The following is a 15,996-nucleotide window of genomic DNA, read 5'->3' as shown; positions in this document are numbered from 1 at the left end:
CTTGAGCAATCTAAGTTGACCACGATGGGGATTCTCAAATCTTCAAAGTCACAAGCTTTGGTAGCTAACAAAGGGAATCAAAGCAATCAAGGAAAAGACAAGAATCAAAAGCAACCTAAGTCAAAACCACAACAAGATGGAGCACAATCTTCCTCTCCACAACAAAGTGATTCACCATTCTCACCTAAGAGGAAATCATATAAGGACAATCTTTTTTGTGGATATTGCAAGAAGTCGGGACATGATGAACATCATTGTTATAAGAAGGATATTGATGAGTTAAAGAATATTCTTGAGAAGAATAGAATCAACCTACCTTCTAGAATGTCTACATCAGCTTCTTCTTCCAAGGGTAAAGGAAAGGATCACTCTTTTGGGATAGATAAGGGAAAGGGACAAGCTCTTTGTGCTACTACAAGTCCTGATTCAAGGAGATGGCTTCTAGATTCAAGGGCTTCTCATCATATGGCATCTTCGCAGTCTATGTTTTCTACATTTGAGCCTTGCCACATGCCGCAGATTTTGATGGGCAATCATACATACATGGATGTGATTGGGAAAGGATCTATTGCCATTGGGGATAACTCCTTCAATAATGTGTTGTGTGTACCCCACTTGACAAATAATCTTCTTTCCATCTATCAAATCACACATGGGGCAACTAGGAAAACTGTGGAGTTCACACCTGATTCAGTTATCATTAGAGACTTGGAGAGTGGAGCTATCATTGCGACTGGGGTGGTTGATCATGCATCTCGGTTGTACTCTTTTTCAAATTTTGGTCCTATTGATGAGGTTGATTCTTCCTATGTTGATGATTCAGATTTTGAGGAGAACTTTGGGCATTTGAACTTGGGGATTCTCACATGTGACCCTGTTCATGAGCCTTGCATATCATCTCCTTCTATTGATATCACACCACCCATAGTTGAAAATCTCGAACTCGCCTCAGACTCGGCAAACCAAAAATTTGGACTCGAACTCGGACTCGTGAAAGACTCGGCAAGGACTCGGCAAAAAGAAAAACTGTAGTTTTAAAAAAATAAATAAAGAAATTAATGCATTTAGAGAGCATAAGAGCCATAATTGAGACATTACACATGTCACATACTCATAGTTTCAAACTTTCAACTCTAAAATGTATAATACCAAGATTTCTTCAATGCTAATTATGCTGTTATATGGAGCCTAATTAGACTCGGAGGTTAAATTTTCCCTACTTCCATCGTCGCAATTTCCCCCTATATTTTTCGACAAGGGTTTGGGGGCAGCGCCCCCAAGTTGCGGTCAAGGGGCATCGCCCCTTGCGCGCTCCCTGTCGCAATACAAGGTGGGGTCGAGGGGCAGCGCCCCGCGAGGCAAAAAATACTTTTATTATTTTATAAAGGTGTCGGATGTTATTTTTCTTTTATTTTTCACTCCCTCAGTTATGCCAAATGTAGGCAAAAAAAAATTTTAAAAACTCAATTTTAAAGCTTGCATGACTTTTTTTCTGGGTCGCGCGAGTCCATGCAAAAGACTCGCGAGTCTTTCAAATGGACTCGCCAAGACTCGCCTCGCGAGTCCTTGGCGAGTCGACTCGTGGCTCCTATGGACTCGCAAGTCCGTGGCAAGTCCGTGGCGAGTCCACGAGTTTTAAGTCCTTGGCGAGTCGACTCGTGGCTCCTATGGACTCGCAAGTCCGTGGCAAGTCCGTGGCGAGTCCACGAGTTTTAAAACTATGACACCACCTATTGCACCTGATGATGCAGCTAGTGCGACAGTTTTGCCTTCTTATGATTCAGTGCAGCAGGATTTTCCATGTCTTCCAGCTTCAGTTGATTGGGATGCCTACTTGACAGACATTGCAGGTTTGTTTGTGGAGTCCTACATTACAGATTTGGGAGACATCATTGATGACATTCATCTTCTCTTTGATGAAGATGATCCTTCTTTGATTGTTGCCAAGGATCACTCTGACCCTCTTGTGCATTTTCTACATGATCAATCTTTAGAGGTTGACATGATTGTGGATACTTTTGTACAACACTTGGAGGAGGTCTCTTTATCTTTTGAGGAGACATATGAGTCTTTGGATATTGTTCTACATTTTTCTCCACTAGATCTTGGAGTGCCTTTTTCAGCAATGTGGCGCAGTTTACCACCTTTGGAGGGGGTAACTTTCAGCATCGACATGGGGACACTTGAGTAGTTTTCAGAGATTCCTTTCATCATGAGTATTTTTCCTACATCTTCCCTTCATGGTTGGGGAGACTTCATGGATACACCTTTGGTTTTGTTTCTTCCTAGGGGGAGGAACATGGTTCGACATTCGTGGAGCAATTTCTTCATTCATCTTCGAGCTTCTATCATTGGTGCAGATTCCACATTTGGGGGGGCTTCCTAGTCTCTCTTCTTCTTCTCTCATATGGGGGGGACTTTTTCCTCACATGGGGTTTTGTCCTTCACATACTCCTATGAGAGTTCTTTGCATCTAGTTTTCATCTCTCTTTTGGGGGAGGGTTTTTTCCCATCGGGTTTTTCTCTCTTTCCCCACTTTATGGGAGATTGCATTTGCATTTGTACATGGGTACCTAACATGGCCTTGTAGCCAGGACCCATCTTGCATTGCTTAGTTGCATTGTATACTTAAGTGCATTTCCCTAAGTTACACTTAAGGGGGGGTGTTGGTATAAATAATCATTCATCTTGGATATTATTACACCTTACTTAAGTTTACTTAGGAAATGCATTTCATAATAGTTTGGGTATGAGACACTTGGGTGTTTGTGCCACATTGGGATAGTGTGTGTAGGAGAATTTCCACCTTTTATGGTGTGATCTTGTTGTTACACTCCACATTCAGTGGGTGATCCACCTCATGTGGAATATTATATTGTTTCTCCTACCTACCCACACCTATTTCCTACCTACCCTTATTTCTTATTGAGCCACATGTCATGTTTGTGTGCTCACATATCCATATAGCCTTGCCTATATAAGCAGGCTCATATTCATTGTATGTAACGTTTGATGATCCAGTTGATCAGTATTTTCATCTTGATAGAATACAGTTTATTTCTATCATCTATTTTGTTCTCTCTTATTTGTGCTTTCCATTGCATCTAGATCTTGGCAAAATCTCATAGTCGTGAATGGTGACATCTAGATGGACATGTTGTAGGTTGTATTGTAGCAATACTCGCACAACTGGAGCCACCTAACCCATGTCTTTTGTTTCCTTACTATGTAATTCCAAAGGTATCCATCCACCCACTTATAGACAATCTTTGTCTATCCGTCAGTCTGGGGGTGGTAATTGGTGCTCGAGGTGAGCTCGGTGTCGTTGAGTCTAAACAACTCTTGCCAACAGTGACTCATGATCCTGTTGTCCGCATCACTAACTAGGTTCCTCGGCCACCCATTAAGTCTGAATATCTCCTGAAAGAACAAACCTACCACTTGTAACGTTGTATATGTAGTGGTAATCAAGAAAAAGTGTGCAAACTTCGTAAGCCTATCCACCACAACATAGATGCAATCTCTGCCTTGGGCTTTGGACAAGCCTGTGATAAAATCTATCAAGATACACTCCCACTTCCTACTTGGAATGGGTAGGGGCTGCAATAAACGTGTTGGAAAAGTGTGCTCCTATTTATTCTGCTGATAGGGAGGACACTCACACACATATCTAAGGACCTCTTATTTGCGCCCCTTCCAAGTGAACCTCTCCCGTATCTGTCGATATGTCTTAAAGTACCCTAGGTGTCCAGCCATAGGTGCATCATGGAAAGCTCAAAATATCTGCCTCTTCATCTCTGATCCTGGGACTAAGAAGATCCACCCCTTGTAAATGATGAGCTCATTTACAACAGTGTATCTATCATCTTGTACCGTCCCATCAATAATACTAGCGGTCCACGTGTCCTTAGCATACTCAACAAAAATCAACCCTCGCCAATCATTGGCAATCTCCCCAATAGAGCATAAATGGGGTCTCCGCGATAGGGCATTAGCAAAAATGTTCTTCTTGCCCTTCATATAAGCAATGTCAAAATCGTAAGCCTATAGCTTACTTGCCCACTTCTGTTGATGGTCATTGAAGTCCCATTTACTAAGGAAATATTTCAAGTTGTTACAATTTGTCTTAACTACAAATTTGCTTCCCACCAAGTACTGCCTGAACTTAGCCAATGCATCCATAATGGCTAACATCTCCTTGTCGTATATGTTGTAGCTCCACTCTAGTCCCATCCATTTCCAACTCTCAAATGCTACAGGATGTTTGTCCTGCATTAATACTGCACTGATCCCCTCTCCTAAAGCATCACACTGTAGCTCAAATGGTCCCATGAAACGTAATATCCCTTGTTGATTATGGCCTTAAACGCTGAAGATAGGCTCAAGGAATATTGTCAAACAGTTGTCCTTCAACCCTTAAACCAATTGTTACCTCAGAGGAAAGCTTCTTCATTTGTTCAGTCAGTTCCCGCATCTCGTCCTTTTCCTCTTGGGTTCTAGATGACACTGTGGTATTTTGCAAATATATGGGCTGTTTAGGAGGGATCTGGGATATAGGTGGTCCTGGATGAAGTACCAACTGATTGGTAGATTGTTGAGGCTGATATGCCAATTGCGGAATTGGATTCATAACAGGCGTTTGGTGAGCCAAAGCCTGGCTGATTTCTTGAACTTGATTGGGCATAGCAGGAGGTCCTAATTGTACCAATGGTCCGGCGATGTTTTGGCCTAATCCCTTACTGATTTCCATAGCCTTGGCATAGGCTTCAATTAATGTGGTCGGTGCGGGCTGTGACTGTCGGACAAACATAGCTGTTAGGTAGTCCAAAGCTGAATAGTATATTTCCCTTGCCGAAGCGTCACTTACCACATACGGATCTTGCAATCGAGTAAAGGCTTTATGGAACCTGTTATTGAAGGAACTGATAGGCTCATGTCCTTGTCTCTTAACTTCTACAAATTGCCTGTATAGCTCTGTCAAGGTTATAGGGATACCATACTTTCCCGTAAAAGTTGCTTTCAGCTTCTCCCAAGAGTCAATAGAGGATACCAGCAAATGGATAAACCAGTAAAAAGCGTCTTCTCCCAATGAATAAGGGAAAAGTCTACATGCAACATTTGCATACGCGATCTGTCTATTGCGTAACGCATCCTCAAATATTTTGATATGTTCCTTTGTTGTTCTATTCGGGTCATTTGCATGAAAAATGGAACAAAACCTGTCCAGGCTCTTAGGCATATCATGATAAGTTGGGAAAAGGATGGGCCATGGATTGTCTACCAACCAAGTGGCACCATTTGGAGCGGGTGGATTATACACCATCTGTGGCTGATTTGCTTGAGTCAAAATAGGAACCGGAGTTGTAACTGCTGGAACTGTAAAAACTGAACTTACTGGAACAGCAAACTGCTGATTTGCAGAGCTGGACTCACTGGGATCTGCAGTCCGGCGATAACTCTTGCGTCTGTAGAACTGAAATCCAGCAAATCTTTCCCGCTCTGGGCTTGACCTTAGGACTGTTTCGAATCTCTCCGGAGAGAAGGATCCAATTCATTCCAGCGTGAGTTGTTTTCAGTGTCAAACCTATTGGTGCGGTGCGAGAGGTAGATTAGCCTCCTCTTGATCTCTCTGATTATGTGCGTCGATGCGATCAGCAATATCCTGTTCTTCTTCAAGGATCATGCACATTCGGGACCAATCTGGATAGTTTCTTTTTACTGACCAAGCCAAGCTATATAATTCAATAATAAGGCTTTCTTGCTCGTCGCTGAAATCCAAATCTGGCTGTATCACTGGTTGAGGGTCCCTTTCTGACTGAGGAGGATTAATGGGTAGACCCATTGTTCACCATATTAGTGGACCCGAAAGAGAACTGTCAGATTTCCTTAAGAACTTGCTTGCAAAGGGCAGCAATCCGTTGTCTTTCTAGATTTTCCCTGATCACAACCTCTATTTGCGAACCTTTTTCTTCTTCCTAATTGATAGTGCGACTTACTCGTCTAACAATGTAGACAAATTTGGGAATGGAAATCAAGAAATTTGTCCTTAATTAAAACGAATTCTGAAAATAGAACGTAAATACATAAAATTAGGGTACATGACCTTCATGAAAGCTCATAAAATTAATCATTTTCAGATTTAAGAAAGTCTGAAGACACCTCCTTACACTTAGGAAATTTACCAAAAATAGAGCACAAAGGAGTATATTGGATCAAGAAATGACTAGGGAAAGGTGTGAAAAGGAGTGTTTTCACACAAAAGATGTCTGAGGACACCCTTCTGAAGTCAACAATGGCTGCCAAAAGTCTGAAGACAACCTGAAACTGTGTAAATTAGTCCTTAAAATCATGTTGCAATCGCGTGATATGCAAAATCTATGATGAAAATCAATTTCTCAAGGCAAACATGGGTAAATCTGAGTATGCATGTAGGGCTGGAAACGAAAGTTAACTCTGAAGACAAGTCTAAAAATAAACTCAGAAAATGGCCCTAGAATGAAGCAAAAATGCTTCCCAAGTGAAATCGCCTATGTTGATAAGTGGCTGGAAATGATGATTTTCTGAAGACAGCCTCTTATCAATGGAGTTTCAGACCTATAACAGCATGTAAACGGTCTAAACACAAAACTCCACAAAATCCTTTCAAATGCAAATCGTCCAAGTTGGAATTAGTTGGGCAATGAAGAATGAAATCTAAAAATTAATTACCAGCCAACAATGGAGGTCACATAAGTCTGAAAAATGGTGCAAATCAGGTCTGAGAATAATTATCAGCAAGTTCCCAACAATGGCGCCACCATCCAAGAAGATACAATCACCAAAATGAAGGTAAAAACCTCCTAAAACAAAAATCGCCTAACTCCAAAAATGGTGCCACCTTCCCAAAATCGCCAAGGTCTGAAAATGATGCTTCAAACACACTCAAATGGCAGAAAAGAAAAATCGCCTTGGCTGGGAATAGAGGAAAAATGAACAATAAAACCAATCTTCAGCCCAATGTGTCGACTTGACACTTCGCCAAAATTCGCCAACTGGAGGAAAAAATCGCCTACGTATGAACACACCTGGCAAATATAATAATATTATATTGTTGGCCTCCCCTTTTAAACTTGCTTTCACCTTGAACGTTCACCACACAAGCAATGTGAGATAAAACACTTGTACTTATACTTGCCTGGGGAAAATCGATTTGCTTCTAGAAGGTGAAAATCATTAAATGCTCATTGCAAATCATTTATTAATTGTTTCTATTTTTTAAATAATCGTCAACGTCATTAAAAAACAATTAAATTTGGGTCACATTATTAAAAAGATTTTAAAATTTCATCCAAAATTGGACCCATGGGGAAAACTGATCCCTATTTGGATTAAAAATCCAAATAAAAATAATTAAAATATTCAAAAAAATGCACATTAGCGAAATTTGACCCCTATCTGGATAAAAATCCGAACAAAATTTCATCATAAATTGCACAAAATTGCCTTCAAGGGAAAATCGACCCATGTCTGGAGTCAAAAATCCCGACTAAAGTCATCACTCTTGGCCAAAAAATAACTCTAGGGGAAAATCGACCCCAGTCTAGATAGCAATCCGGACTCAAAAATCTTCAATTTGCACTTGTCCGCACTAAAATCCACAAAAAGTCGTCATGAAAAGCTCTAGTGGAAAATCGATAGTCATCAGGAATCCTCACTTAAGTCATCTGCAACTTCTTCCACACTCCCTAAGGGAAATTCGAAGGTAGTCAGGAAAATTCCCAACACTTGGACAAAATTTAATCATCCTGGTGGAAAATCGCCCCTAGTCTGGATTTTGAGTGGGGGGGAAATAAGGCATGTCTGGATTCCAAGGGAAATCCATGCCCAATCTGGATTTTGAGTGGTGGAAAATTATGGGTAGTCAGGATTATGAGGGGAAAAGCACCTTTAGTCTGGAATTTTGACCTTTTAACCCTTAGAATATGGATTTTCATCCGGAATTTGATGATTTTTCCACTCAAAACCACTAGGAAACTTCAAAACTCAATAAAACTCATCTGGACTGCAAATTCACCAAAAATGTGAGTGAAATGCAAGGAAACCTATCAGGATAAAGTGACAAAAACTATTTGAATAACTTCCTAGGAGCGAGAAACAACTCCAAAAGGTCCTAAAACACCTTAGCACCTTTAAAATCACCGACAAGGACGTTCAAAAACATGTTAATGCTCAAAAGGTCTACGATTAAACAAAATTAGGATCATTTAAAATCTCAACTTTATGTGCTTGATCCTATAACTTCAAAAACCCTAAATGACAATTAGGCATGATCAAAAATCCGAGACTCAAGCACGGAAACTCAAAATTGCCCAATATGCTGCCAAAACCCTAAACTAACCAATGCGAAAAGCAGGAAAAGAGGGGGGTCCCCATTTGCAATGGGGCGATGTGTGAAAAGGTCACAACAGGTATAACTACTAAGAAGGACATGTTAATGGAAATGACATCCCAAACTTCAAGAGATGGAGGTCCAAACAAGGAATATAGCAGAGGGCTCTTTATAAGCTCAAGCTTTTAAGGCCACGAGAATTAAGTTGTGCACGTATATTCTACTCTTCAAGGGTTGACAAAATATACTTCCCACTCAAAACTTTTTTAATCATGTCAAAGAAGCATATAATACCCTAGTTTTGATGCAAAAATCATACTACTGATAGAGCATTAGATTTTACCTTGCAACCAATAAAACATGAGCTTTGACTGCATGCAATCGAGCATTTGTATAAAGCTCAGCAGATCGAAGCATTCTAAATTTCCACAGTAAAGATTCCCTTGGAATAAGTGTTGCCAATGTCTGCATAGAATGGAAATTAGAATGACTAATTAAGAACATATACAATTCAAACATTAGCAACCAGGTTCAGAACTAAAGGATTAAAATGGAACCAAAATTAAAACCAAAAAGGCATGCATACATTATTTTGATGCAAAATCATTTTGACAAGTAAGAATGTCTTTATTGCACCAACTCAGTCAGGTAATTTTTTCTATTCCTAGTAAAAACATAACATTAACCATAAAAGATGTTTTACTGCCCCATTTTCAGAACTATAAAGTCCAAAATAACAGGTCTAGACCCTCTCATCGACATATTATGTTTTAAACTCATATGTTATAACGTTAGTAAAAAGAGTTCAAACTAGTTTCAAGGTTAAGAGAAAAAAGAGGTACAGATTTTCATCAACTTTAATAAGACAAAGCAGAAGTTGCCTCATTTAAAGAAATTCCAAGAGTCAAAGTAAACACTCAAAAGACATGAGAAGGAACTGCCTCATTTTCCTCTTAACCAAAATGTCAAGACAAATTGAAAATTCATTGAGCTGCATTGTAAGAGCCCAAAGAAGATACATTTGAAGCAAATCATGTTGACCTATGCCCATGATAGTGAAAGAGTCCCTCGTATCACAATAGGGGAATCTAAGAGTCAAACAAAGAAGTTCCTAGAGTCATAAAGGCTTTTCATCAACTCATTCTCTATGTAAAAGTGTGTAGACCATTTAACTAGTTGTGGTGTCTCTTCATCCTTTGATTATGGCTCATCAATCTAGCTTTTCCTTTGAGACTAATCATATCTTTAAGTTATGAATTAAACAACAAAAAAGTGTGACAAATTTAAATAGTTTATAAATTAAAGATAAAGATAAAAGCATAATTATGAAGTTAGCATTGGCTGAGCTATAAGCTGTGCAAATCGAAAATTGAGCCAACAACTTAAACACTAAGAGTGGCCTCATGGACATGAAGGTGCATTCAAATGTTCAAGGTTGCCTCCATCACTAGGTAGGAACAAAATGAGTTATGGTAAGATTGACATCCAAGCAGCTTAACTGGGGTTAATAATTTTATATTCAGTTAAGAGAAAAAATTGTAAAAGTGTCTCCAGATTTTCAAGTCTAAGCTTTTGTGGGTATGTAAAGACCGACAGCCTAATTTTGAAAAATAAATGAAGGTTACAAAGTCATCATTAATTCCCATTCCATGGATGTTCTTTATGCTTGGTTGAGACATATCTATTTTCCAATTGCTAAAATCTCATAAACCATCTAAAAATATATGTGTAACATTAAACAAATTATTTTCTTAAACCCAAATAAGTGTCTCAAAGGTGCTTTAGCCTTTGTACTGATGTAACATTAAACAAATATTTTCTTAAACCCAAATAAGTGTCTCAAAGATGCTTTACCCTTTGTACTGATGGTGGGCTCCAACCACGATTAGCTAAACCTGCACAAACTAGATCACCTGCACATAAGGAAAAAAACATAACATATAAATTTGCTAGAAATGACAATCTAACCAATATATATAGTAGTTATTTTCTATATTCCATTTAAAATGTGACAAGCAAAGTTTTTTTTGTCCATCATACTTGTCTACTATCATTGTTAACTCACATACTTCACATATGGTGTCCAAGTTCACTTGCATGTCAAAGGATGATTTATTTTTATTATAATCATCACTCTATGTAGTTCCTTACTTTCTAGTGCTTCTCTTTACCTTGTTAATGGATCGATTAAGTTTGGAAGTTCATTCCAACTATTATTTGAAATGTTGGTTGAGACTCATTATCCATCTTTGATTCCCCAAAAAAGAGTAGCTTTTTCAAAAAGAAAAATCCATCCTTGATACGTTTCCATTTAATGGGTCAATCTTACATAGCTAGCAAACAGAGGCAGTTTATACAACAACAAATCATATAACTAGCCATCTTGATCAAGAACAAGATTCCAACTCTAGGACCAAAGGGGATGAAACTCTCTAAGTAAAGGCATGGAGAGTAAGTCTTAAAAACAAATTTGAGAAAGGTACTAATAATTCACTTATTCCGTTACATTCCAACAAATCTTCTCCCTTGAACTACTGACTATTGGACACCCCCAATCGCTTTTCTCCCATCTAACATTAAAGGCCCAAACTAGAAAGAGATGCATCAATTTGTAACATATTAGGATAGGACTAAAAACAGTCTTCAGCAAAAAGTAGCTTCACTGATTTTTGACATGCATTTCAGTCCATTATACAGTGCACAGCCCCAAGGGGAAGCCGTATATGGAGCAAAAAGAGTATAAAATATTCTAGTCTTCTCTCATTGTTAAATATTTTCTTTCGAATCTCCTTTGTTCAATATCAAAATATCATTTCATGGTATCAAAGCAGAGGTTGGTCTAAGTTTTTTAAGAATTTAAAAAAAAAAAAAATTGTAGCTTCTACCTGGAATTTTTTCCAAAAAAAAATTTGAATCATTTTTTTATGAAAAAGCGTGGTTTGCTGTTGGAAATCAGGAAGGGTTTTCTGATTTTTTTCCACAAAAAATCATGGAAGGGCTTTGCATGATTTTTTCCATAAAAATTAGGAACAGTTTTGTTTTGTTTTTCCACAGAAAATCTTGTAAGGGTTTTGTATGATTTTTTCCATAAAAATCAAGGTTTTGCATGATTTTTTCCTAAAATCATGGTCATGGGGTTTTACCTTTTTTCCACAAAATGAAGGTTTTTGCCATTTTTTTCACAAAATCGTGTGTAATTTCAATATCGCATCAAGGGTTTGAAATTTTTCCCACAAAATTGTGGCTTCTTGCAACTTGTTTTTGAGTCACACCTAGGGTTTCTAGGGAAAACGGTATTCCTTTGCAAAAGCTTTTGACAGATTTTGTTATAAAATTGTGGGTGTTGTTACCTATTAAAGTAATATTATAATATTGCTATAATGATCATCTTAGTCATTTAGTTAGTATTTAGAAACTTTCATTTATGTCTTTCATCTTTAGTTAGTTTTAGGAAGTTTCCTTTCTATCTTCCGTGTTTCTATTCTTGATCGTTTCCATTATGAAAAGATCGTCTTGTAATTTTCTATATTAGGAGTATTCCTCTCCTTAATTAATTACAACATTGAATAATCAATTATCAGTTCATAGTATCAAAATGGGGAAAGATTTATTTGTCGAAACCATGGTTTTTTTTTTTTAAATTATGGTGAGTTTTTTGAATTTTTTTCCAAAAAAAATCATGGTGGGTTTTTTTTATTTTTTTCCAAAAGAAAATCATGGGGGGTTTTGCATGATTTTTTCTATAAAAATCAAGGAGGGTTTTGCATGATTTTTTCCTAAAAATTGTGGTCATGGGTTTTTACAAAACAAAGGTTTTTGCCGATCTTTTTACAAAATCGTGTGTGATTTCAGCATCACATCAAGGGTTTAACGATTTTTTCCACAAAATCGTGGTTTCTTTCAACTTGTTTTTGGGTCGCACCTAGGGTTTCTAGGGCAAACAATGTTCTTTGTAAAAAAAATTGACATTTTTTTTACAAAATCATGGGTGTTGCTTCTTTTGACGATTTTTTTCAGACCTGTGTGAAGTTTTTGAGCAACTGATCTCAGTTTTCGTATCTCTAAATAGCAGGAGAGATAGCTTTATAACCCAACATCATGTTGGAAGGATTATGGTAAACTTGGTCATATCCAAAAGTTGTGCAGAACTAGGGAGGTGTTAGAAGTATGGTTGTCGTTGTACCAAAAGATTGACCTGTTAATGCCCGATACAACCACTAGACTTATAGAATCCACAGGAGGCGGTTAAGCCATGTCACAAACACGAGCGTTGCCCTGCACAACACAAGGAGACCAAGGGCACACACCTTGGAACAATCCCCCCCCAGTGCAAGCGATCGGGTTTGAACCTGTGACCCAGGCTCTGATACCACTTGTTAGAAGTACGGTTGTCGTTGCACCAAAAGATTGACCTGTTAATGCCCGATAAAACCACTAGACTTATAGAATCTACAAGAAGCGGTTAAACCATGTCACAAACACGAGCGTTGCACTGCACAACACAAGGAGACCAAGGGCACACACCTTGCAACAGGAGGGTCTTAGCAATAGGCTCATGTCGCAAAGCATTATGATAAGGGTGTTGAAATTTTGTCATTGATGTCAAAGGTTTGTCTGGACTTGCAAAGATGAGGTGTTTGCTTCCTGGTTCAGCTACTTGGCTCCTTGCTTGAGGTGTTTGGATGCTTACTTGAGCTGCTTCAGCTGGTTGGGTGTGTGCTTGAGCTGCCTGTGTGTCTGGTTGAGCTGCCTGGTTACTCGATTGAGCTCCTTGCTTGCCTAGTTGAGATTCTGGGCTATCTACTTGAGTTGTGTGTGTGTGTGTGTGTTTGCATCAGCAATGTGAATGTCTACTTGTCTCCTATCAGCGGCTTAGTCAATTCCTTTGCCATGACAGCCTTTGAATATTCCAAAGTCAATTTCTTTGGATTTTATTTGTGGCGGCTAAGGTTTATATCGTCAGAGACAGGTGCGTTACATCTTCTAGGTGATGTTTTGACGTTTTTCAGAAAGTGTTGGACCTTCTTTTAATTAAATTGGCAGATTTTTAATTGAGAAGATGCGTCTAAATGCGTTGGGCATCTATTTATTTCACACGGACTTTAGGGAGGCGGGTTTCTTTTAAGACGTGGTTGAGACTATTTTCAGAAAGTGGCTCTTGTTTTCAAAAATGAATTTATTCATTCAATCTCTTTGGGGATGCGATGACTTCATTTTCCTTGTTCGATTCTGAAAGGAATTGATATTTTATCTGTGGCGACTCTTGCAACATATATTTTTAGCCAATTTTGCATTTCCACGAAACTTAATTCATTTAAGACAACATTGTGGTGCCTTCGTGGCATATGGAGATGAAGTGCTTTATTTTGTTGAAGAGCACGACAAGTGATGCCTTTAAAATATTTTTTCACGTGATTCCGAATATATAGCCTTAGAAACGGGACTCGGACTCGGCGAGGCCGACTCAACTTCAGACTCGGACTCAGCTCGGACTCGGCGAGGCCGACTCAACTTGGGACTCGGACTCGACAAAAAAAACTTGGCTCAAACTCGGCTGGACTTGGCAAAGTGAAAAACTCAAGAATTTAGAGATTTTTTAAGATTTAAAACTTGTTTCATGCACCCTTTATTAAATACACCTTAAAGACACAATAACATCATCAAATAGAAGCTATTTTGATTACATACACAAGTATACATCAATCACATAAGCATAAACGCAAATTGTAGCTTAAGGAAATAACATATATATACATATATATATATATATATATATTGTCAAATGTATACAATATTACAAAACTCATGGAAAAAAAAATCCATGTCATCATATGATCAAATGTTCCATACAAATATGAAAAGTAAAAACAACTACAAGCCTATGGCTCAAAGGAGACTGCATCCCTCCTACAAAGGCATCTAACGTAGGTCCTGGATGATTTGGCAGCCATAGCCTCTGCCTGTGAAACCATGCCACCCTCACCAACATCAGGTATATGAATATTTGTGTCTGCCTCTAGCTCTGTTGTCTTTGCTTGTGCTCTTTGCTCCTCCTCTGCCATGGCTACAACCTCAGCCTCTCTATCTACTTGGTCGACCTAATCAATGTCTTCATCACTAAAGACAGGTTTTGTAGCCTCAGTGGTCCACTCGGCTTCAAGATCAACCTCCTCTAGAATGATAGGGGAGATGTCATTTTGTGCACTACGTTTCTGTTTGAGGCGGAGGTTGTAGTGGACAAAGACAAGATCATTCAACTTCTCCACAGATAATCTATTGTGCCTCTTGGAGTGTATGTGCTCAAACTCACCAGACTCGGCGAGTCCGAGTCTAGGCGAGTCTCGAGTCCAGGCCAGCTGAGTCCGAGTCCGAGCCCCCTGGACTCGCTGAGACTCACTCGGCTCAGGACTCCCCAAGTCCAAGCGATTTTGGGCGATTTTCGTTTCTCTGATATAGACAGACCTTTTTATAGAGTTCATGATGCGTGGGTAGACGTTTTTTTGCAGAGCATGATGGCAAACGGTTTTGTTTTTTTTTGAGTTCGTGGCTTTTGGGTGCTTCCGTGGAATTATGTGCGATTTTTTTTATTACTATGATCGCGATCTTTATGCTATGCATGTGTGGTCAAGCCGATAAAACGAAAGGTAGTCGTGGAAAATTATCTGAACAATTTTTTTTTAAGTCATGCTGGGCAATACATTGTGAGCCCGATACTTTTTAAAAGAGGATGTATTAAATGGAGATACATTTATTTTTTATTCTGTTTTTGGCGTGGATGAAGTTCTGATTGCATGATTGTATCCTGGGGAGTGCATTGAAGTCTCTCGATACACAAAATTATTTCTGGCTGAGCATGCATGGTGATATCTCCTTGCATCGTCTTTCTTATTCATGATGATATATGTCTTTTTGAGAGTAATATTGAGAAGCGCACAAGTTGTGGAAGTAATTTTCTCGGTGCCGTTGTGGAGAACAGTGTAGAGTGATCATCATTTTGAGAGGATTAAATTCTGGAAGTTTCCTGAAGTTGACACCAAATAGTTGGAGAGGGCTGAACGTTTATAATTGAGTCTGCATTTTAATGTTAAGGTTCCCTTTTGAAAAGTTTTCTGAACAGTAAGGGATAAGATAATGATTACTGACATACATTTGAAAAATTGAAGAGACATAATTCTGTGAATACAGAGGATGCAGCAAAGTGAATAATAATGTTCTTCTGAGCTACTTTAATCAGATTGAATTAAAAGTGTTTTAAGAGGTTAAAGTTGGTGCTTCAGATTTTGAGAGGGTAGGTGCCCTTTGTGAGTTGAAGCTCACTTTTGTATATTTGGGTTGGTGCCCATTTGTTGAGATTAATAAGAGCCTGTTTATGCCATGGTTTTTTACCCAAAAGGGTTTTCCACAAGAAATTCTAGTGTATGACTGATGTATTTCTCATGTTTTATGTTTGTATTTGTGGTTTCAAAGTTTAAATTTCTTCAAATACTAATTCACACCCCCTCCCCTCTCAGTATTTGTTGTATACTTCTCAAAGGGGGTAGCCATCTATGCATTCGAGAGCAAATGAACTGCAAATTATGTCAATTCTTTTGTAGGGTAGTTAGTAGGATGACCATTAAGGGAAGGTA

At 38.6% G+C, this 15,996-nt stretch overlaps 1 protein-coding gene across 2 annotated transcripts in view; it reads right to left on the bottom strand.

The window, feature by feature from the left end:
- Positions 1-15,996, bottom strand: part of LOC131077953 (phytyl ester synthase 1, chloroplastic) — a 186,358-nt gene that overhangs the window by 124,843 nt on the left and 45,519 nt on the right. For both annotated transcript variants that reach the window (XM_058015551.2, XM_058015550.2), the window contains exons 6-7: positions 10,223-10,281; positions 8,712-8,833 (exon numbers count right to left, since the gene is read on the bottom strand). In XM_058015551.2, coding sequence (XP_057871534.2) covers positions 8,712-8,833; positions 10,223-10,281 — 181 coding nt within the window. The remainder of the gene's footprint in view (positions 1-8,711; positions 8,834-10,222; positions 10,282-15,996) is intronic.

This window comes from Cryptomeria japonica, chromosome 5, assembly GCF_030272615.1.
Source record: "Cryptomeria japonica chromosome 5, Sugi_1.0, whole genome shotgun sequence".
Classification (NCBI taxonomy): domain Eukaryota; kingdom Viridiplantae; phylum Streptophyta; class Pinopsida; order Cupressales; family Cupressaceae; genus Cryptomeria; species Cryptomeria japonica.
The sequence above is the reverse complement of the archived record's forward strand: the minus strand, read 5'-3'. Positions and strand labels throughout refer to the sequence as shown.